This window comes from Lampetra planeri, chromosome 2 (genome assembly GCF_965212315.1).
Source record: "Lampetra planeri chromosome 2, kcLamPlan1.2.h2, whole genome shotgun sequence".
Taxonomy (NCBI): domain Eukaryota; kingdom Metazoa; phylum Chordata; class Hyperoartia; order Petromyzontiformes; family Petromyzontidae; genus Lampetra; species Lampetra planeri.
The window spans coordinates 13958759-13981038 of NC_136108.1; the positions used below are offsets into that span (position 1 = coordinate 13958759).

The 22280-nt window shown below is 41.9% G+C and overlaps 1 protein-coding gene across 1 annotated transcript in view; it reads right to left on the reverse strand.

Annotated features, from left to right (window-relative positions):
* LOC144728592 (V-type proton ATPase 116 kDa subunit a 1-like) overlaps positions 1-22280 on the reverse strand; it is a 219928-nt gene that overhangs the window by 69445 nt on the left and 128203 nt on the right. The window contains exon 18 of the mRNA XM_078608129.1: positions 19774-19894. Coding sequence (XP_078464255.1) covers positions 19774-19894 — 121 coding nt within the window. The remainder of the gene's footprint in view (positions 1-19773; positions 19895-22280) is intronic.

Genomic DNA, 22280 nt, shown 5'->3' on the forward strand with positions numbered 1-22280 from the left:
GAGCTGAACCCTGCAGGTCAAGAATTGTAATATTTAAGTACGAGTTCCATAAGAAACCCTCCCCAGTGTTTTCCCACCCTTCCCCCTTGCACATCTGTGAATGCTACTGGACACTTGTGAAAAAGAGCTTCATAGCTCATCGGATTCCTCCAGAATAAATATAATTCTGATTCTGACCTCTTCCTGTGCCCCCTGGTTGCTGCTTTATATATCAATGCACGTGATCGTACATTCTTCATTTGTGTGGGGTTGCAGTCTTTCAGACGGCTTGTACACGGTCTATTGCACCACTGATCAAACTCCCGAAATATTTTTGGGGGTTTTGGTTTGTGTATTATTAAAATTCTTCTGCATTTACATGCTTTGCAAAGTCTAATTATAGTTTTAATTAGTTTTTCATGAAGAGGCGTGTGGGCAAGCATGGTTGCTTGGGGTGGTAGAGGTAGGAATTTAACCAGCTGCAACTCTGAGAAGATTAATTAAAATCTAGGAAAAATTAACCAAGGTATTTATTTCCGTGATTGTATTTTAAAATAATTGGTGCTGAATAGATATATAATTTATTTTAATGTTGTCAAATAATTATTGAATACCTTGAGGGTAACATATATACCAGTGTACATTTAAATGCAGGTTAAACATACATACTGAAAATCAGTGATGATAAAATGCATTGAATTATAAAAAGCAACATTTTAAGAAAATAGCATTGTTATAACCATATTGGGGTACTGTATTAAATGTTATAAGTTTATATATTATAAATCCTTCCAGCATCCCAAACAGTAATGCACATCATAACATAGAGCTTGAATTAAAATGCAGGTACATTAACGTACTTTATGATTATCTCGGTATTATGTGAATATTGTTTTCAAATTAATTTCAGCAATTGGGAGGATAATAAAATGTAGAAAAAGCAAAGCAGACCACAGTTCCTTATATTCAAGATCTGACAGATAGCACAAATCAGTATATGTTATCGGGACTTGCTCAGGGCTCTGGGTGCCTGATAACCCTCCTCTTGACATGCCTTCCTAATGTGGGTTTGGGGTTGAGAGCAGTTGCTTTTAGGTGGGATGACAAATTATCCAACATTCCTCAAACTCAGAAAATGTATCTTATTTCAGCTGAGGATATGTTTGGCATGTCAGCTTAATAAATTATTTGTTTTTGGGTAGAGTCAATATCACCATGAATGAGCCCAAGCTAAACAGGCGTTTGAGCCTGGTTAGTACTTAGTTGTGCCTAGGAATATTAATTGCATGGTAAGCATGCAATGGATTTTGAATGTGCAGTGTTTTGAGTGTTTCTCCCTCGTGCTCACGGGTTGCTCCAGATTCTCCAGTTTCCTCAGACATGTCAAACATTCATCATGGGACCTCCTTTGCCAGTAGCAAAATGTGAGGATAGGTTTTCCCCTTTTTTTCGGACAAAATAACAGGTGTTAAGATGTTAAAACACCAAACTGAAACCCTTTACAAGGAATAATGTCTGCATTAACCACAATACTTGTGGTCAGAATGCAAACAAAAAAACATACTCTGATAATATATTGTGGCTAATGCAGACATGATTCCTTGTAAAAGGTTTCAGTCTGGTGTTTTAATATCTTAACACCTGTTTTATTGCCAGAAAAAAGGGGAAAACCTATTCTCATGCCAAACATTAATGAATGGAATTGCCCAAACATCTTAATATAGACCATCATGAAAAAAATTGCCTTAAGATTCAATGAGACCCTCTTGGGAATATAAAGGCATTATAATTATTTTCTGCTGGATGATTACGAAAGAGGAGCAAATCATGCAGAATCAATGAACAAGCAATATTATATCAGTGTTTTCTTCTGGGATATAAGCTACATCTGGCTAATTGTGCAAACACTTAACTGCAGCTGCACTTTGATAGCTCAGCATGAAGCCTGAATGGGCAATGATTGAATCTAAAATTGTATCAGGCTGTGAGCGGTCACAGGGACCATTATTTTGTGATGTGAACCAACCTCGCATTCACCATTTCAACCAACACATTACTGAATGGACGAAATACTAAAACATATCATCGTCAGCCATGATCAATCCATGGATGAAGGCCTCCTTAAGTTATTGCCATCTCTCATGGTCGTATGAGAACATCCACTGTGTAGATTGTGATGAATTCAGCTCACTAGCCGGAGCGAGACACATTGTTGCATTGCCACACCATGGGAGATGGTGAGGGCTTGGATAGATCATGGACGATTAAGACGTAAATAATACAAAAATAATGTATTGAATATATATGATATCATGTATTTAACAACACAGCTAAAATATTCAGTCCAGTTTGACGTGTCGACCAGTTCATATCAAGTACGATATGAAAATATTATTTCTTAGGCCAAATCATGTTGTATTAATCTAAAGTAGTTGTACATCCAACGAGTTTAAACGATGATATATTCATTCACTGAAAGAAAAGCTTGCGTATACCTTACATAGTAATGAATGTGGACATTGGTTTTCAGAAGTTCCATCATCAGTCCTGTTCTTTGCTACAAAGACAGGTCTGTTTGAGCTCAGTGTGGTGCCCCATCTCTTCCCCCCCCCACCCCCCCCAAGCTTTTCTGAGCAAGTGCTTTTTTGATTAGGTTAGTATGTGAGGGAGAGGACTATCTGGTACCCTCATATTTATTTGCATTTGCGAGCTCATGTCTTCTGTCAGGTGCACCACATGGTGGAGTGTGGGAGGGCAATAAAGTCGAGTTTTGTGTGGTCAGGTTCACATTTTGTCCACTAAAGTAAACATTAAAGCATTGGAATTTGTACGGCTGGCAAGATTATGCTGCCAAGACTAAGGTTTCTGGTGCTGGATGCCAAACATTCTGTACATTTAGTCAATATCTGTCTACTCTGATGTATATTGTCAAGTTATAATTCATCAGGCCTGTGCAGGCAGACTTAAATAAAAAGGTATTCTGATTTTCCGTGAAGTCGTGAGCTGTATTATTTCCATTCTTTGGAAAGATACACATGATACGAATGAAAACTAAGCACATTTTAATGGGAAATGTTTGCAATCGAGTTTAACAGCAACAATTTTGCACTACCGCTTTCCGCATGCTATACCCAGGTAAACATGTACCAGTTCCTATGACACTGGCTAATGACTTAATCACATGCATTTTTATGCATTAAACTAACACCTATTCTTCGTGCATGCTTATACATTATGGACGTTATATCTTTTTTTTCGTTGCCATTGCATAACGACAATTTATTTCAGTTCTTTATGAACAAACATTGAAGGTCTGGTTTCGGAATATATTAGTTATAGAGTAATTAGCACCGACAAACTTAGGTATAACCAAAATAGGTGAGTCATTGATCCTGCATATCAAGATGCAGTGTGTTTAAAAATGGTTTACATATCAAAAATATACCATGTGCTTCCCCCTCACCTCCGATTAGCAGAACCTACTCACCTCTAAAAATACTTCATATACACATAAGGGAATGAGCCAAATAAGTAGGACTTCCAATGGAATATTCTCCATTTGAAAAAAAGTTAAGTGACCTTACTGATAATTATGCACAGACATCGCTCATAAAGTTTAGGCGGTTTAAATTCGTGTGGAAATGTAGTCGAGAGTAAATTTGTTACGTGTCAAGCTTTAACAGTTATTATGCGTATACCGCCAGTACCAATTAACCATTGCGTTTGTATATGTTTACATGATTTGATATTATTCTTATTATAATTGCGAATCGTAATTCTTTTTCAATGTTCACGATTACATTTCAATGAATTTTTATAGTTGAGGCCAAAAAAAAAGAATCTAGATTTAAAATCTGTTATGAAACAAAAAATACGAGTATTTTTAAAGAAGGAAATCAGTTTTTAAAATGTTTAGAAGTACATCATAATAAATATTTTGAAGCTATTTGGAGTGAGTCAATTCCAGTTGCGATGCCACTGTTGTTTATCATACACGCCGGGCAGAGTGATTGGAGCCATAACTCGTTTTGTCACTTGATGGAGAGAAGCGAGACTCCTACTCGCCTGCTGTTTTCCAATGAAATTGGATTGTTTCCACCCAGCCTTCTTGGAGCAGAGTAATACTTCATAATCGTAACCGCATTAAGTTCCATCAACTGGCTAGGTTCATTTCTTGAGGTCCAATGTGCGGTAATGCAAAGAAATTACAGTGCTGTGTGATTTTTTTCTCTAATCTAGGTTCAAGAGCCTTGCGTGTGAGTTTTCAAACAACAGTGTGACATAGGAAAAGTTGACATGTGCAATGATATATATATTTTAAAATAATTAGCACATTTCAAGCAGGCGCATTGCATCTTTTTCAATACTTAGGATGATGGAATTTATGCTTCGAGCTATTTTTCTTTTTGTAACAATATTTTTCTAAAAGTAACCAACTGAGACCTTTAGTTCACATAAAATGTCCCTACAGTATAATTTGTTTTAGTTTTTATTGTTTACTAAGTCACAGCAGAAATGTGATAATTCAATTACACAATGTGTTAATCACCTCAAGTACTTTAAACGATCAATTTTTTTTTTACATTTGGGAGAACAATATAAGAGGAAACATTGCGATCTCTGGTACGTAAACAGGTCCCTGCGGGGTGGGCTGGTATGAACGAATAACCAAAGAATATAAACATCATGTATTATTACACTTGTTTAGCCAGGAAAGCCTCACTGAGTGTAAAGGTTTTTGTAATGTCCTGCCAAGTGTTTGCAGTAGGGGGCGATGTTGCTACACCTAATCGGACGATACGAAGGGAGAGTTTGAGGCCTAGTTCTAGGCTTTAGGCCTAGCTGTAGGCTTGAGGCCGCTGTGAGTTAATTTTTTATTTAAATGTTTTAATTATTAATGTAAAAGCTTTAAATGTAAATGTTTCTATTTAAAAACATCAGGGAATATAACATTGTTAAATATTAACTCCCTTTCACACATGCGGGGTACAATACGAAGGGAGAGTTTGAGGCCTAGTTCTAGGCTTTAGGACCAGCTGTAGGCTTTAGGCCGCTGTGAGTTAATTTTTAATTTAAATGTTTTAATTATTAATGTAAAAGCTTTAAATGTAAATGTTTCTATTTAAAAACATCAGGGAATGTAACATTGTTAAACATTAACTCCCTTTCACACACACGGGGGTACGATACGAAGGGAGAGTTTGAGGCCTAGTTCTAGGTTTTAGGCCTAGCTGTAGGCTTTAGGCCGCTGTGAGTTAATTTTTAATTTAAATGTTTTAATTAAAAGCTATCTCAGGAAATTATAAGGGAATGTTACACTTGTTTAGCCAGGAAAGCGTCACTGAGTCTAAAGGTTTTTTAATTAAAAGCTATCTCAGGGAATTATAAAATAAGGGAATGTTACACTTGTCTAGCCAGGAAAGCGTCACTGAGTCTAAAGGTTTTTGTAGGGTCCTGCCAAGTGTTTGCTGTAGGGGGCGATGTTGCTACACCTAATCGGACATCGGACGGACGGACGGACGATATAATCTATTGTAGGCTGGTTCACTTCGTTCCTACCAGTATAACTCCAAGTTACATTTTAGGTGTCTGTATTTTGACAATTAAACGTTTAAAGTAGTGAGTATGATACAAAAAATAACATTAGGAATGTTGTTTTTCTAAATATTCCGTAATTTTTTATACATATTTTAAAAAAATGTGGAATACTGCAGCCTTTGGGTCAGGTTCACATACTATATAGACCACATAGCATGAAAAATATCACTTTAGAAATTTGTCCTGTGGTCTTTAATGGGCAGATTTACATGTTTCACCAACATCTTACCTATAAAAGGCATTTTTTGTCTGTGTGTCCGTCTGACTGTCTCTGTGTCGACACGCAATTGCGAAGGATTTGGTTCGCGAACCGTGGGGTTGACATTTAAAAAAAAGTAGCCGGGTACCATGCCGTAAGCCCCGTGGTGAGCCAGCGCTATTCCGTTTTCCCATCGGTTAAATTTTAAGTAGTTTAATTAACAATTGAGCGCGATTCCCCTTTATTTAATTATTTATTTGCACCGCTCGGAGCGGGACAAAGCACGCAATAGCACATGTGCGAAACGCTGACAGGGATTGCCCCTAGGAACGCACACACGATCGACAAAAGCTTTCATTCGCGTTACAAATGCAAAAAAAACCACAACGCTGAGGTTAATTTTTCAAAATGTGATGTCCCCCCCCACCCCAATGCGTCCAGTTACTACTGGACACAGAGATTCTAAGGTAATACCAAACGATTATGTAATTACAATAACCCCCCTCCGCCTCAAATCACTGCACCTGAATGAGTTAAATGATGACATCCCCCTGCTGCTCTATTTAAGACCGCGAGCAAGTGAGGGCTTCACCATTCTGGCAAATTGCCCGATGATGTTGGATGTAATTACCAGCGAAACGTCGTACTCAAAAATTGTAAATGTTGTGGATTCACTCTTCAACACACTGGTGGGCTAAAGTAGTGTCAACGTGACACTTTTTTTACTGATTGGCCGTGTTGGGTGGTGGAGGGTTACGACACATTTATAAATAACGCGATCTAACCCAAAAACGTTTATTATGAATAATATTGGTCGCGAAAGCCTACGTGTTAAACTACTACTATAGAGTCTGTAGATATGAATATTATAGCGGTTAAATAGTATGCTTGAAGTGCGGGCAGGGGGAGTGGCCCAGCCCCCAGCCTGCCAAGATATCACCTTGGCTGGCCAATCTAGGCACGGGACTAGGCCTCATCACGGCATTGTTAAGTTATTTTTTTTGCTGCTTTCGCTAAACTCACGTACATAGAAAACTGATATTTAAAAAATAAGTTTGAAAATATAAAAATCAGTTTTTTGTGTGGAGACAACTTTTTTCCCTTTTTTATTGCTTTCGCTAAACTCACGTAGATTGAAACCTATTATTGAAATAATCGCCTTGTAAATATTTAATTAATATTTCTTGTGTGCGGACAAATATTATTTATTTTTCTTGCTTCTTTTGCTAAACACAGGTAGCAAAAGAAACCTATAATTTACATTATCGTCTTGGATATCTTACAATTATATTGTTTGTGTGCAGGCTACTATTATTTAATTTTCTTGCTTCTTTCGCTAAACTTACGTACATTCAAACCTATTTTTTAAATAATCACCTTGCTTTTATACAAATAATTATTTTGATGCAGCTAATTCGGCTGTGACGGTCCCACCTGATGACGGAGACTTGTGTTGCCTCCGAAACGTCGTGATTTTTGTTTTTTATTTTATTTTATTTTCATTAATTTTGATGTTTTACCTACGTGACTTTACCGAAAAAACCTAAGAATATGATTCCTTGCAGTCACGAAAGCTTCAAATCTAGAATGTGTGTGTGTAAGTCGATGTTCCAGGAAAGGTCCTGGCAAGGATTATTCAACATCGCCTTGCTAGGCACGCTGAGGAGAGGCTTGCGGAGCCCCAATACGGTTTCAGGAAAGGGCGGTCTTGCACAGATGTCATATTTTCTGTCTATCTGCTACAGCAGAGGTGTAGGGAATTCCAACAAGACCTACATCTCTGCTTTTATTGACCTGGTCAAGGCCTATGATACCATCAGTAGGCCTGGGCTCTGGGTTCTTCTTCGTACTTTCGGAGTCCCTGACCTTCTGCTCACGATCATTAAGGACCTTCATGATGGTGAGAGGGCCCGGGTAAAACTACGTGGCTGGGAGTCAGAGCCATTCCCTGTACACCTTGGAGTGCGACAGGGATGTCCTCTGGTTCCCACAATATTTAACATCTATTTTGACCACGTAGTTCGTGAAAACTTCAATAGCTGTACCGCGGGAATTACCATTTGGTACAGATATAATGGTAGGCTGATCGATGCCCGGGTGCGGTCAAGGGATGGCTCCCTATTGGTCAACCACGTTATGTATGCCGATGATTTGGTAATTGCTGCTCATTCAGAGGAAGAGTTAGAGATGCTTCTGCTGAAACTGGAGTGTCCACTAAGAGGTGGGGTTTTACCATCAGCCCCACCAAAACTAAGCACCTGCCTGGGTATTTTGTACCATCGGACACTCCACTCCCACAACTCCTAATCGGTGATGGGGCAGTTGTGGAGAGAGTGGAGAGTTTCCCATACCTGGGCAGTGTGCTCATGACCGGCTCCGGTTTGGCAGCGGAGGTCTCACTCCGAATCAGTCGGGCGGCAATATCTTTTCATCGGTTGCGAAATGCTGTGTGGAAGCTGCCTGGTCTGTCGCTCTGCACGAAGCTTCAGGTCTTCTCGGCCACAGTCATTCCCTCCCTTTTCTACACTTGCGAAACGTGGACCCCCCTAATGCAGCATCTTCATCGGTTAGAAACATTTAGGCTGGCCTGCCTACGATCCATCCTGGGTTTAACCAGGCTGGATTGTGATGAGCTCACAAATCCTTGAAAGATCTGGGCAAAGTTCCATAGGTGAACTCCTCCGGCAGGCAAGGCTGCATTGGCTGGGTCACGTAGCCCGCATGCCCAGCCACCGCATGCCTAAACAGCTTTTGTTCGGCCGGATCGCAGGGTGCAGCACGGTCTAGAGAAGAGGTGGAGTGGTGTGGTACAGGAGGACGTGGAGCTGAGTGGATTTGCCGATGACTGGTAACAGCGGTGTCAAGATCGGCCTCAGTGGAGGAGGCTCGTGAAGGACGCTACTGGGCAGTTAGAGGCAGTCGCCCTCCAACAACAACGGAGGGTGGAGGAGCAAGGCTCACAACAACGAGCGGAGCGCCGGATGGCTAAAGCACAGCAAATTGGCCCAGTAGGGGGCACAGGTGGTGCATCAGCCAGTCATCTCAGTCAGTCGACCCGTGGCACCTGGGTCTGCCCCGTGACCTCCGGCCAGCGGGCGTTCGACACTTCACGTGGCCTCAAGGTGCACATGGTCTTGCAAAAGCGTCGTGGTGACGTCACCACTACCTTGTGACGAATGGCAGTTGTTGTAATTCCATGTGTGTGTATCTAAAGTCGATGTCTGTGTGTGTGAGCCCAGATGTGTGTGTAAGTCGATGTGTTTGTGTGTGTGGGTCAATGTCTGTAAGTCTGTGTAAGTCGATGTGTGTGTCTGTCTTTTTCACCCGGGCAACGCCGGGTACTTCCCGCGAGTCTTCTCTTACCTATAAAAGGCATTTGTTGTCTGTCTATCTGTCTGCGTGTGGCCGACACTTGCGAGGGATTTGGCTCGTGAACTGTGGGGTTTCGTTTAAAAAAAGTACCCAGGTAGCATGCCATACGCCCCGTGGTGAGCCAGCGCTATTCCAATTTCGCGTCCGTCATCGTTAAAGTAGTTTAATTAGTAATTTATTGGTGTTTTTGATTATTTATTCATTACATTGCGCCTCCGAGCGTGCGCCAAACACGCATCTGTGCATGCGCGCCCCTAGCGATGCCCACACCTTTGGTGGGGTGGGGGGGATTTTCATTCGCGTTAAAAATGCAACAAAAAAACACACAAGGCTGAGGTGCATTCATAATAGAGGTTTTTGGGTTAGATCGCGTAAATATATAAATGTGTCGTTAAAACCCGCCACCACCCGACACAGCCAACTAGTAAGGGTTGTCACGTAAACAGAACGTGGCTAATTTGTCACTCGTACAGCACTAGTGTGCAGTGTATAGTGTAGTGTATAGTAGTGTAGTGTATTGTGTATAGTAGTGTATAGTGGAGTATACTAGTACAGCACACCGGTGTGTTGGAGAGCCAAACCACAACATTTACAAACTGAGTACGACGTTTCGCCAGTAATTACAACCAGCTTCATCAGGCGACAGACAGATTTGTGGAGAAGTCTTTCTGTTTCGTTCCTTATATAGAGGCGTAGATGTGGTGACCACCCTTCTGCACTCTTGCACAATGATGGGGGGGGGGCGGGATTGCTGAGGCAACGTACATTATGCATGTGCATTGTGCGAGACCTTTTAACTTGTCCTTCCTGTCTATTGTGTAGATTAAAATAGCTCTGCCAACGGTAATCCCTATTGACGTACGCTGCCCTTTGTAGGCATGCATTTAAATAATGTATTATTTGATAATTCGCTTCCATGCAGCACTAAGGCGGTAGCTATCCGAACGGTAAAAGTTTTATTTATTTATTTCAATTTCGATAGATTATCTAATTAGTCTTGGTCGTAGTAGCTAGTTTTGCACAAAACTTCAACATTATCAAAATCAATTGAGTGTCCTTGTTGGCACGCGTGTTATGCTACTACTGACAGTTGCATTTGGGAGAATTTAATATTTCTCTGATGTTCTTTTGGTCTCGTGCTGATTATTCGTCCTGTTTGCCCAACATAGCATTTACCACACGTGCAGTTAATCCTTTACCGAAAGACCCAAGAATATAGTCGTTATATTTGTCCCGAAAGTGTTAATTCTGCCATTGTAAGAGAGCATAATTGATATAAACTACAGTTTGCAAATGCGTACGTACAGTATTTTGTTAATCCGCTTCTGAATGAAGGCCTTCCCACGTTAAGTGAGTCATGGCGTTATTTGACCAAGGGCACATATAACTACAGAATAGTTAAATGATAGAATTTGCTGCACTGCCCTCCGTTGCCCACAATATAGCCCCACCGCCTATAACACCCGTTATGCATGATAGTCACCTATCGATGCATTGTCCAGGTACAACTTGCCTTAGCTTATGAGATCTAACGACGCTGGGCACAATCTGGTTAATTTGGTCATTAGCACAGCACAGTGAACAAATACAGCACTGTATATTAATGCTTTGCACGACAACAAATGGCTTTCATATTGATGCACCGAGCAGGAGGCTTGGTCATTTCACGCTCTGTCACGTGGCAGATTGGGCGCTGGACAATGCAGCTGCCTCTAATGTTGTGCTGCCATCAAATTACAGCACATTGACCACGACAATTAACGGAGCTCAACATGATGTTCTTACCTGGCTGGTCCCTTACGGCAGGGTACGATGCTAAATTGTGACAATTTGTTGGCCTTTTTAAATGGAATTTGATCAATTTGAAAGCATTTTTTTGGGTGCTATTGGGAACAATGACCTTATCAGATATCAGTACATCCAATCTGCATAATCAGTGGTTCACTGCAGCTCAAAAACTCGGTCCTACAAGGCATGTGGTGATGGAGGTGTCCTCAATCATACAGAAAACAATTGAACATTAGAAAGCTCAAATTGTTTAGTTGTAGAGTAGAGTTGGTGGTTGGTAAGCCTACATAGTTTGTACAGATCTCTTCAGAATGGATTAAATTATCATGCCCCTTTTTAAAGTAAAATAAAACATGTACATTTTTAAATATGTTGTGATACTGCATTTTCCCCCCACTTAATAACTCAGCTCACAATGAGCTCGATAGACGTGATGACGAGGAAGTGTTGACAACTTAAGGGTCAAATTAGGGCTTGATAAATGCCACTGAATATTGTATTTCCTGTTGAATAATATTGGTGACAATGCAACAAGCGCATGGGGACACTAACTTGTCAGGTAAAGACAATGAAGCCCATTTTCTCAACGAAAATATGTAATCAGGCATAACAAGTCTATGGACTACTTGTGCCTTCCGTGTATGATGCGAGGGAAGGTAAAACATTTGGAGAGAAATATATAACAAAAATATGGCACCGATATAATATTCAGCTTGTTTTATGTAGAAATTTACATTTCTATCTTTTTTCAAAACATTAATGACTGGCATTGATGGCAGTTATAAAAATGTCAAGCTATGGTTCTGGCAATAATCCATCTAGCTCCTGCAAACGAGCTAACTTCATTGCTTCACCTTAGCAGTAGATACCCTCTCGGATGTATTGTCACCTTTTGGTTGTCACTCCATCATGAGTCGAGATCACCGGGCATCAACCCTTCTAGTGACGCGTACTGCCCAAGCAAGACCACTAACTATAAGTAACAAAATTATACACCTTTACATTTCTGACCCTTCCCATAAAAAAGAGTAGGGTAAGGCCCCGACATCCGCGAGGGTTCAGTTCTTGAAAATATGTGCGAAAGTAGAAATCTGGAAAGTAATTACTATATTCTTGGTTCTTTCGGTAAAATCACGTAGAAGGGAAATGATAAAATAATATACCGAAAGAACCAAGAATATGAATCCCTGCAGTCACGAAAGCTTTAAATCAGTAATTACTATGTTTATATGGGAAATGGGGGTTAACTTCCTGTGTCTGACTAAATACAATTTTTCGTAATATTAATCCTGTACTGTACACCTAAATGACATCCATATAGTTAATGAAACTGTGCTATAATAATACAATCACACACCACTGCTGTACTGCACAAGCACCCTTCCCCCATGATGCCAAATCGCAAATAGTCGAAGGAAAAAAGTGTGAAAGTTGAACTGATATAAAAATATATAAATACGCGAATAATATAATTTTGCGAAAGTAGAATTCGCAAATAAAGAGGTTTTACTGTATTTTCTGACAAATCTCATCAGCCACACGGCTTTCAAAATGCTATTAGCAGCTATTAACTTGACATAAAACTCAAAAAAGTGTTGGAATAAAATTATTTTGGGGGTGAAGACACCACAGAGCAGCAGGGGAAGGGAGAAGCACGTGACTGTCGCACATCACTCTGCTGCAGGCTGCATGGCCCCATTATACCCGTGATAGATCCACGCCGCATTTCCCATGCTGAAGACAACAAGGTTCCTTAGCTGCATACAGGTTGGCTATTAAGAGTGCACGGCACCCCTACATTTAAGTATAGTCTCCGGCATCAACAGTACGCAACTCAGAATGCGCTCGCGCATCAGACACACTGACTTGTCAGGAAACCAATCAAGTAAATAAATGTGATCCATACAGTAAAACTACATCACATATCAAGGTCAATTAACTTAAAGCATAACGCTAAATGCTTTTATAAACTGTCAACGTGGAGTGGTCTTTAATGTTAGATTACAGAGTACATTTAATAAGTGTATGATATTGCAATGTTGTGGTGTGGTGTAGGATACAATGGCCACAGTTTGGCGTAGATATTGAATGTACAGGTGGTACAACTGAACCAGGGAACATCGGCTGGACAGATCCAGGCACCAGGCTATGAAGAGGGAATGAATTGGACCAGGGGCCCAATTTCATTCCTTGCATTAGGTTCCGTGCCAACCGTGCCGCTCTACTGTACTGCCAATCCATTTAGTACTCTTTGGTTCTTTCGGTAAAGTCACGTAGGTAGAAAAAATAAATGAAAAAATTAAAATTATATATCACGACGTTTCGATCGCAACACAAGCGGTCGTCCTCAGGCAGAAAAAATAATCCAGCAGTGGAACTGCTGAACCAGCGAGAGAACTGTTGCAACAAGGTTATATGTGTGGCGATGGGCAAGCAAGCAGGGTCTGAGCTGGAAAGGAATTCCATCCCCAAACGCAAGCACGTCAGTTGTGTTAATGGTGGAGATTAGGGAGAGATTAGGGAGAGAGGTTAGCATGAAATGAGCTCCATCGCCGCATAATAGTATCATCCCCGCATATGCGCACGTCTAATAAAAAACTATATTTTTTCACCCATCATGGTTACATCTCAAATTAACTGCTTTGGGGTAATCAATGACAGGCAGTGAAGGATAACAGATATAATTTGATATATATAAAAAAAAAATTCTCCAATGTATGTGAAAAGATGGTCTGATGGCATATATGTATGTTAAATAAAAAAAAAACTTACTCATAAACACACACTTTGCTAAATTATATTCATGAAACATGTTACATCACCTGCAATAAAGCTTTAATTACAAAAATGTTGCTCTAGTGAATAATGTTCATTTTGCATATGCTAATACTCCAGTAAATGTAATAATAGCAGCAATCAAAAACAAGATTTGAAAATTTGACATTTAATTACTTACATGCTTACTGCATCATAGTGTATAATTATTAACTGTACTGGTATGTAATCTCTGCAAGGGTTATCCCGAATTTAGACATTAATTTCAACCCCCTGCAACAAAGTCTGTAGCCATGCTCTCCCAATCATGGAGCCGTTGCCTGACTGCCTTGACTAAGAATGATGGATCTTCCATCGGACAACTGCCTGTCAGGATGGCATGTTTCTGGCAGGTCCGAGAGCATGGCAGCATATGTCCAGGGCCTCGGATACAAGGATCCCTCTTGCACACTGAACCATGAAGCAAATGAACAGAGCCATGGCAAACGAAATGTTCATATTTGAATGGCAACAAAATTAAGAAAGACTTTAAGTACACAACATTTTAGAATTCACCAGGAAAATAAATGTTTGAGAGCATATTGCTGCATTGGTCAAATTTACACTAATTTAATGTAATGTAAAGTAGAGTCGTGTGTACATCAATAACATGTATTGACTTAAATCTTGATTTAAAGCTTTAGTGACTGCAGGAATTAATACTCTTCACTTACCGATATTAACTGAATCTCTGAGTTTCATTACGAGGTTGGATGTCTTTGTATTGACAGGCTGGATGTCCACTGCTCCAGCCTCTGTGGTTGGACCATCTCTAGCTCCACCCACCTACCTTGATGCACCCTTCTCAGGACAGGCTAATCTCTCACAATACAAAGGCCACTGCGCCAGCCATTGACATGCTCATTTCTCACAATACAAAGGCCACTGCCCCAGCCTTCGTTGGTTGGACCATCTCTAGCCTCCACCCACCTACCTTGATGCACCCATCTCAGGCCTATATAAGACCTTGTCTCAGCAGCTTTCTCTCTCACCTGAAGACGATTGCTTGTGTTGCGATCGAAACATCGTGATCTATTAATTTTTATATTTTATTTACGTGACTTGACCGAAAGACCCAAGAGTATTGACTTATTGTGGAATGAGACCTATTGTTTCTAAGAAAACATGAAATGAGATTTATAAATGGCAAATTAAAACATTCGATATACATTGCATATCTTTTGGGTTATTTATGATGGACTAGCGGCAAATCAAGAGAATACAAACACATAAATGAGCACCATTATTGGTTGCATAAAATAGGCTTTTTGAATAGACACTGAAAGTAACTCTATGGTATAATCTTCACCACATGCTTTGATTCCAGTTTCACAATTGGGATATAATATGGTTTCCATTTTAGCTTTAAAATATTCACTTTGATAGAGTATTTATGGTACACTAGCACTTCGTAGGATTTAAAAGACCACTGCAGTTAATATGTGAGGGAAAAGAGTTTTACATTTTCTTTTTTATAAAGTAGTGACAATTAGGAATGTAAACATAGACAGAATTTCGTCATGCTTAAACGCCTGAAGTGAGAACACTTCCCAAAAGACATTGCAGACGTTGGCAGGTGTGGTCTTGCTATGGCACAATAATATAATTTTAGCCTTACACTCGAAAGCAGAAAAAAGCATGTATTATCAATAATAATGAGTACACCATTCCTTTTCAGACAAGACTATTGCAAAGGTGCTATCATTCACAGCCAGGTATAGTCTGCTAGTCGGGAGTGATGTTGCCATGTGCTTTCACCGTAATAGGTAATTTGTCATTTGGACCAGGAAAATTACAATATTAAACATGAACAAGTAAATAAATCAACATCATATTTTTTTCCCCAATTGAAATCTATTTTCAGATTGCATGTTTGGTTTCACAATAAAAGTAATTATACAGCTTAAAATAAACCCTTGCAATCAATTAGAATCGATGTGACACCATGTCACAATGGGAACGTCATGAGGGATGAGCAACCTGTGTATAGCAGGACACAGGGTCAGAAGGGATCTCATCCATGGAGAAATCAAATAATTTGAAAGATCAAATGAGGAATGAAGAATTGCAATGTCAGTTAAACTCCGGCAACAACAACCAGATGTCACAAAAATCAAGTGATTGTGCTCAAACTGAAGAGATATTTGTTTTAATGAATCAGGTGGCTTTTTTTATCATAACAGGACCAATACCGCTAAAACAACAGTAAGGCAAGCTACCTATTGACAATGACTGGAGGGAAGGACTATTGGTTGCAGTGTACCATATATTCTAAACAATGCATCCCCGATTAGCACGATTGGCTACGTATGGTGCAAAAGCAGTTCAACATACATATATACAATAGTTTAACATTTTTGAGATACGAGCGTGTTGTACTACATTTTCATCCACCTGTACAGTTAATGATAACGGTGGCAATATTTTTCAGACCTATGATTATCCGAATCGTATTTATGCTAAATAATGACTGGTCACGTCAGTATACAATTGCTAAATATGAGGTGATAACAACGTTTTATTTGATTGTTTTAATCCCATGACCTCGAGACTGACTGAACTATTAAAGCATGGGACATGGTGTTTTTCACACAGTGACAGGAGTATAATTGTGATCAAAAAGATTTACGAAATATTTTTATTGACTCACAAAATATGCCATACTACACAGCATGTGCATTTTCAATCACATACAATTTAATTTACTCTTCATTTTCATTATCTTAAATTCATAAAATGACAACCACAGCAAACGTATAAAATATATTTCACATGGCACTTTTTTAATATTACCACCTGCGTCTAAAAGTCTTAGAAATTCATATTAAAGTCGACAAAACATGCACACTACTGCACTTTCCATGATGTAGTGGCTATGGGGGGTATTTATATATTCCCAGCAGCGTGGATTGTGTTTTAAAATATATTGGATTTGTGATCCAAGATAAAGGTCAGTTGCTAGTGCCTGCAGGAAGGGATCACAGCTCTCTATATTACATGCATGCATTGTGTAGACCAGAACTAACCTGCCTTTGCAGCCGATTTTACTGTCCATTTTTTCCCCCACGATTTTAATTCAGCATGTGCGACTTTCCTGGCCCAATGAAATGTTCTGGTTAATGTATATTTACATTGCATGTTTTTTTTTTTACATTGCATGTGTAGGGGTGTTAGAGAGAGAGCCCGTTATGCATGGCAGCTTATGGCAAACAAACACAGTGGGCGGGGCTACGTGAGTGCACGGGGAGGTGCTCTCTACGACGTCCGCGCCAGGCACCCCGGGGGGGGCCCCCCCACCCCTCAGCGGGGGGTTGGGTATAAAAGGGGATGTATCGGAGGGCTCGGGGTTCTTGTAATGCTAACCAGTGAAGACTGAAGACGTCTTAGCTAGAGCCCTGGACTCCCCTGGTTCGCCGTCCTTATCAGGGCCGAACAGGACCGAGCCAGCGGCATGGTCCCGAGATCCAGAGCCGCTGCTCTTGTCAGCGCTGGTCTGGGACTCAGGGTACCGGGCCCGACTTACCAGTGTCGGGCCAGATAGCCTCCCCTAGCCCGTTAGAGGAGGACTAGGAGGCAGGCTAGGAAGTAGCTAGCGCGTGTATCCCCAGCTAGCCGGGTGAGGGGGCCGACACCCCCTCTAGTGTTGTATGCCACAACTGTGCTGTGTGAAAAAACCCGTGTGCCTCCAACTCCGGCGTCCAAGAGTCGTGAACTCTATTACACATGTGTGCTGTTCAAATGGTGTGCAGCATTTTACAGCACTAGGCATCCCTAATCCATAGACCTACATTTCTCAAAACAAACAAGTGAGACACGTGCATTAAATGGCAGTCTCCACATACTTCTTATTAAAACAGGTTATATCGTGAACTTCGGAACGAAATAAAAACTATACATCAAATCTGCCTTGAACATTGAAAGGTACTGTAATGTGATTAAAAAGAAGTTGAAGAACACACAAACTGTAGGGCAGATCGGACAAAACATTGAAACCAAATGAATGAAAAACATTCAAACTTTATGTGGGGGGGGGGGGGCGGGGGGGTTGTGGGCACATACCGCTGCATTGCACTTGTATCGTCAAAATTATGAGGGCACTTGGCTCCAAATGCCTACATTAGATCCAGATGTACTACTACACGTGAGCACCACAACCAATCACTTCTATTGCTGTGTTTGTTTCTGTACTTTTATTTGTTTTGCTTTTGTCATTTTGGTGATGCAGGTCACTCTTGCAAACACTCAATGTGAAATAACCTTGAAACTATAATTTGGCCGTGCTGTCAAGCTTCTGAGCGAGTGTCCAGTTTTAGTAAGTCAAAAGGCACTGCAGGAATGCACTTTTACTTACTTAAACGTAATAGTAATGCACTTTAATATGTGTTGAATTAAAGACGTGGATGAGAACATGCTGGAGCGCTGTTGAAAGACTCAACTGCCTACAATGACACTGTGAATCACATATGTAAATCACATATCAATCACACACATGAATCACATTTGAAAAATCACAATATGTAAATCACATATGCAGCAGAAACGTGGACATTGACAAATAAATTCAATAAGAATCAGAAACGTGCACAAAACATGTTTTTTTTAACAGTCATATTGACAATCGTATTGACTGTGAAGAAAAGTAAGTGGGCTTACGCAGGGCATGTTGCAAGAAGGGATGATTGCTGGTTGCCAAGACTAATGACGGTGTGGCAGCCAAAGAGGAGAACACATCAAACAAGATGTCTACCGCAGAGACGTAGCGACGACATCAGCTCATGTGCAGGTGCTAGGTGGATTGTTGCATTGCAAGGCTGAGGGAGATGTCGAGAGCTTTGGGAGGCCTTCATTCATCATCCCATTTTACAAGACATTGCCTGGGAGATCTTTCAGTGGGTACATACTGTACATGGAACGACCATGCCCCACCAGTTAGACAGACTGCAACCGCGTTCATTATGTCTGGATTATAGATTAGACTCGTCTGTTGACTGCACTCCTGATGTTACATTGGCTTGTCTTTCTAACAGAATGGCCTCCAAAACAAATAAATATCACTGTAGGTATACCTGCCACCATGCCGTTATGTGGTTTCAAGTGCAGCACTATCTGAATACACACAATACATCAATAGTGCACATTAAGACAAAACTACACATGTACATTGTTGCAAAACTGTTTTAGTGCCATTATTAGTCATATTTATAGTTTGTATTGATATGTATGAATACATTTACGTACTGTATCTACTGTGCGAGTACTGCTGGGGCATACATGTGTAAATGCAGTGTATGGGCAGTACTTTAATTATGAAAATATGATTTCACCCGTGACTGAGCAAAAGGAACACGGCATGGTCTTCCTCTGTCATTTAATCCAAATACACCAGAAAATATATTGATGCCCTGGGCACATAGAGATATTAGGGCACGGGGAGTGGGTGAGTGTTCTTACTTAAGTTAAAATATGTTCTTCCTTCAAAATACAACTTAAACATTTTAAAGACATGTGTATACACACAGCAGTATATACGTGTTCAGTTTGTTTGGTCCACTCGTTATTCACATGCTATGTGAATACACAGTATGATTTATTTGAATCTGATTGATGTTTTTTCAACTTATTTATTATATTACACACTGTCATATATGGTGTCACTCAAAACCATTATCTACAAGCTGTCACTCCCTCCTGAGGGGCTAGTAATCGTGCATGTACTCCATATTCAAAGAAATGAAATGAAATAGGTTTGGCTAAATTCCACATGCATTTGAACCACATCTCATTTATGCAGACATAAATATATACAGTACAGTAGTTTTACATTCTGTAATTGTAATACCATCCGATTCGCATGGTTGGCTACGTACGGTGCGATAGAAGTTCAACATACATACATAGAAAACCAACTGCAACTGTCATAATAATCTGAGAATGAATTACGTAAATGAGGCAATTATACCATGAACGTACACTTTATGCCTGTGCCTGCCTGACAAATAGTTTCTGTTGGAGTCTGTACTTACGGGCATGTGCCAGGCTGAGAGCCCAGAGACGCAAGTAGGAAGCTGTGTTGGAGATGCAGCCCAGGCAGTACTCGATGGTGTGGATTGCCTGGTGCACAAACTCATCGCCAAAGTTGAACTCCTGCAAATGGTGCAAGGAAAACAGACAGAGCAAGAACAGAAAATAGAAACCAGTGAAACAATGATTATGAGAGACCAGATAAATTGCCAACACAATGGCAGAGAACACGGATGTACTGCAACGTAGGAAACAAGTACTGTGCTGAAGACTTTATAAAGGTCCAAGTTCAAGACTTTCCTGGGCTGGAACTTCTTTACAGTAGCATTTCAAACATATCCAAATAGAGAATATTTATTTTAAAAAAGTTAATAACTTGTACTATTAAAATTGTATTAGCTACATAATGTAAGTAACAACCTTTCATTGCCATGATTTTCATTGATGGTCAAATGAAATTATACACAGTTATTTTTGAAAAGCTATAAAGTGATTGGTTAATTTTTCTGATGGTATATGTCGTGACATGGAATGGGTTACTCGGACAGAGAAGGGGATGTGCTGTTGTAGCAGCCCTGACTGCCAGGAGGTCATGTGATAGGCCGGAGACAGGGAAGTGGGGTAAAGGTGACAGAGGGGGCACGTGAGGTAAAGCCTGGGAACCTTCTAGTAGGTTCTAGAAGGGGGGGGCGTGGCCGAGGGCGGAGCGAGGCCACGCTGGGTAGATAAAAGGGGGGCCCCCAGCAAAGGTCGGGCTGTTGTTTGGAGTGGAACCCATCGTGCTGCAGGAGTCTTCGTCACCGTCTTCACCTCCTCGGCGTTGTTGGTCAGGCAGCCTGTTAACTATCCTGACTCTCTGTACCTGTAAAGGCTATAATAAATAGAGTACCTCCTACTATTAGTGTCTCTCAGTGACTCACTACATATGTATTCCTGCAAAGCCACTGGAGGTGTAATGATGCATTCTCTTTGGTTCTTTCGGTAAAGTCACGTTGGTATAAAATAAAATAAATAACGACGTTTCGGGTGCAACACAAGCGTCCGTCATCAGGTGGGACAACCACAGCAAGAAACAATTGCTGAAGTGGGCAAAAGGGCTGCTGTGACAAGAGGCTATATAGGTGTAGAGGTGTAATTGTGTATGGGAGCGGATGGCAAACAAACACAAGGGGCGTGGTTAGGGCCGTACACATAGGAGGTGGCCACACCGACGTCCGCACCTGCATCCCCCACGGGCCCCTCCCGGGGGGGCCGCGGACTATAAGAGGGGGTGAGCCGGAGGGCTCGAGGTGGAGGTATCAGCTTTAACCAGCGAAGACGGAAGACCAGCTAGAATAGGCCCCGGAGCTCCCCTGGCTCGCTGTCCTTATCAGGGCCGACCAGGGCAAGCCGGTGGCGTGGCCCCGAGAGCCCAGACTGACGAGCAGGTCTGGGAACTCAGGGGGTCGGATCCCAGCTTGACCAGGGCTGGGACAGGTAGCCTCCCCTAGCTCCCTAGTGGAGGACTTGGGCTTAGGTTAGCGGGGCTTAGATGTTGTGTCTCCCTGTTAGCCGAGTAAGGGGACGTTACCCCTTAGGTCCTGTGTATACTCGCTAACTGTATACAAGTTGTGTTAATAAATAAGTGTGCCTCCGATCCCGTCGTCAAGCCTCCTGAGTAATTACTACATCTGGTGTCAGAAGTAAAACGTCCAAAGATGGACACACGAGGGACGACACGTACCAGGGAGTCGGAGAGGGAGGACACCGCGGCCGAATCACCACCAGAGATGGCCGAGGTCGGATCGGAGCAGCCGGGGCCGAGTACACCCGCGCCGCTACGACAGGAGGGGGGGGATGCGTCGGCCGAGGGACTTCGGCTGGCTCACTCCCGCCTGGCGGAGCTGCTCTACGCCGCGGCCGCCGTGTTGGAGGAGATCACGCGGCTGGGAGCTGGAGGGGCTGCGCGGGAAGACGGCAGCAGCCGACGCACGCCGGCATTTCCCGCCACCCCGACGCGGCTCGCGGTTAAATTTCCCGCCATCACTACAGTGCGAGCAGAGGGCGGGGCCGGCCTGCGTCAGGTGACTGCTGAGGGCCAAGCACGAGCCGTGACATCATCAACGCCGGCCAGCGCGTCAACAACGGAGCGACCGGCGATGCCATGCTCACAGCCCGCCCACACTGTAACGTCGGCTGGGAACGAGGGAGCGAGATCCGCAGCCACGGACGTCGCCTTACAACAGCGACTGCCGCCTCTCAAGGAGTTCGTGGGAGCGGCTGGAGATTGGGGTGGCTTCAAAAGGCGGTTCATCGCTCATCAAGAGATGGCGAACTGGACGGACGCCGAGGCACTATGCGCGCTGCCGGCGATGCTGGACGACGACGCCCTGGCTACCCTCACCTCGGCGCCTAAGGAAAAGCGCGCCACGCTGCACCTGGCGCTGCAGCTGCTGTCAGCCGTCTATGGGCCGCCTTCGGACTGCAGGCAGCTGTTCCACGATCGGCATCGGGGCGCCAACGAATCGCC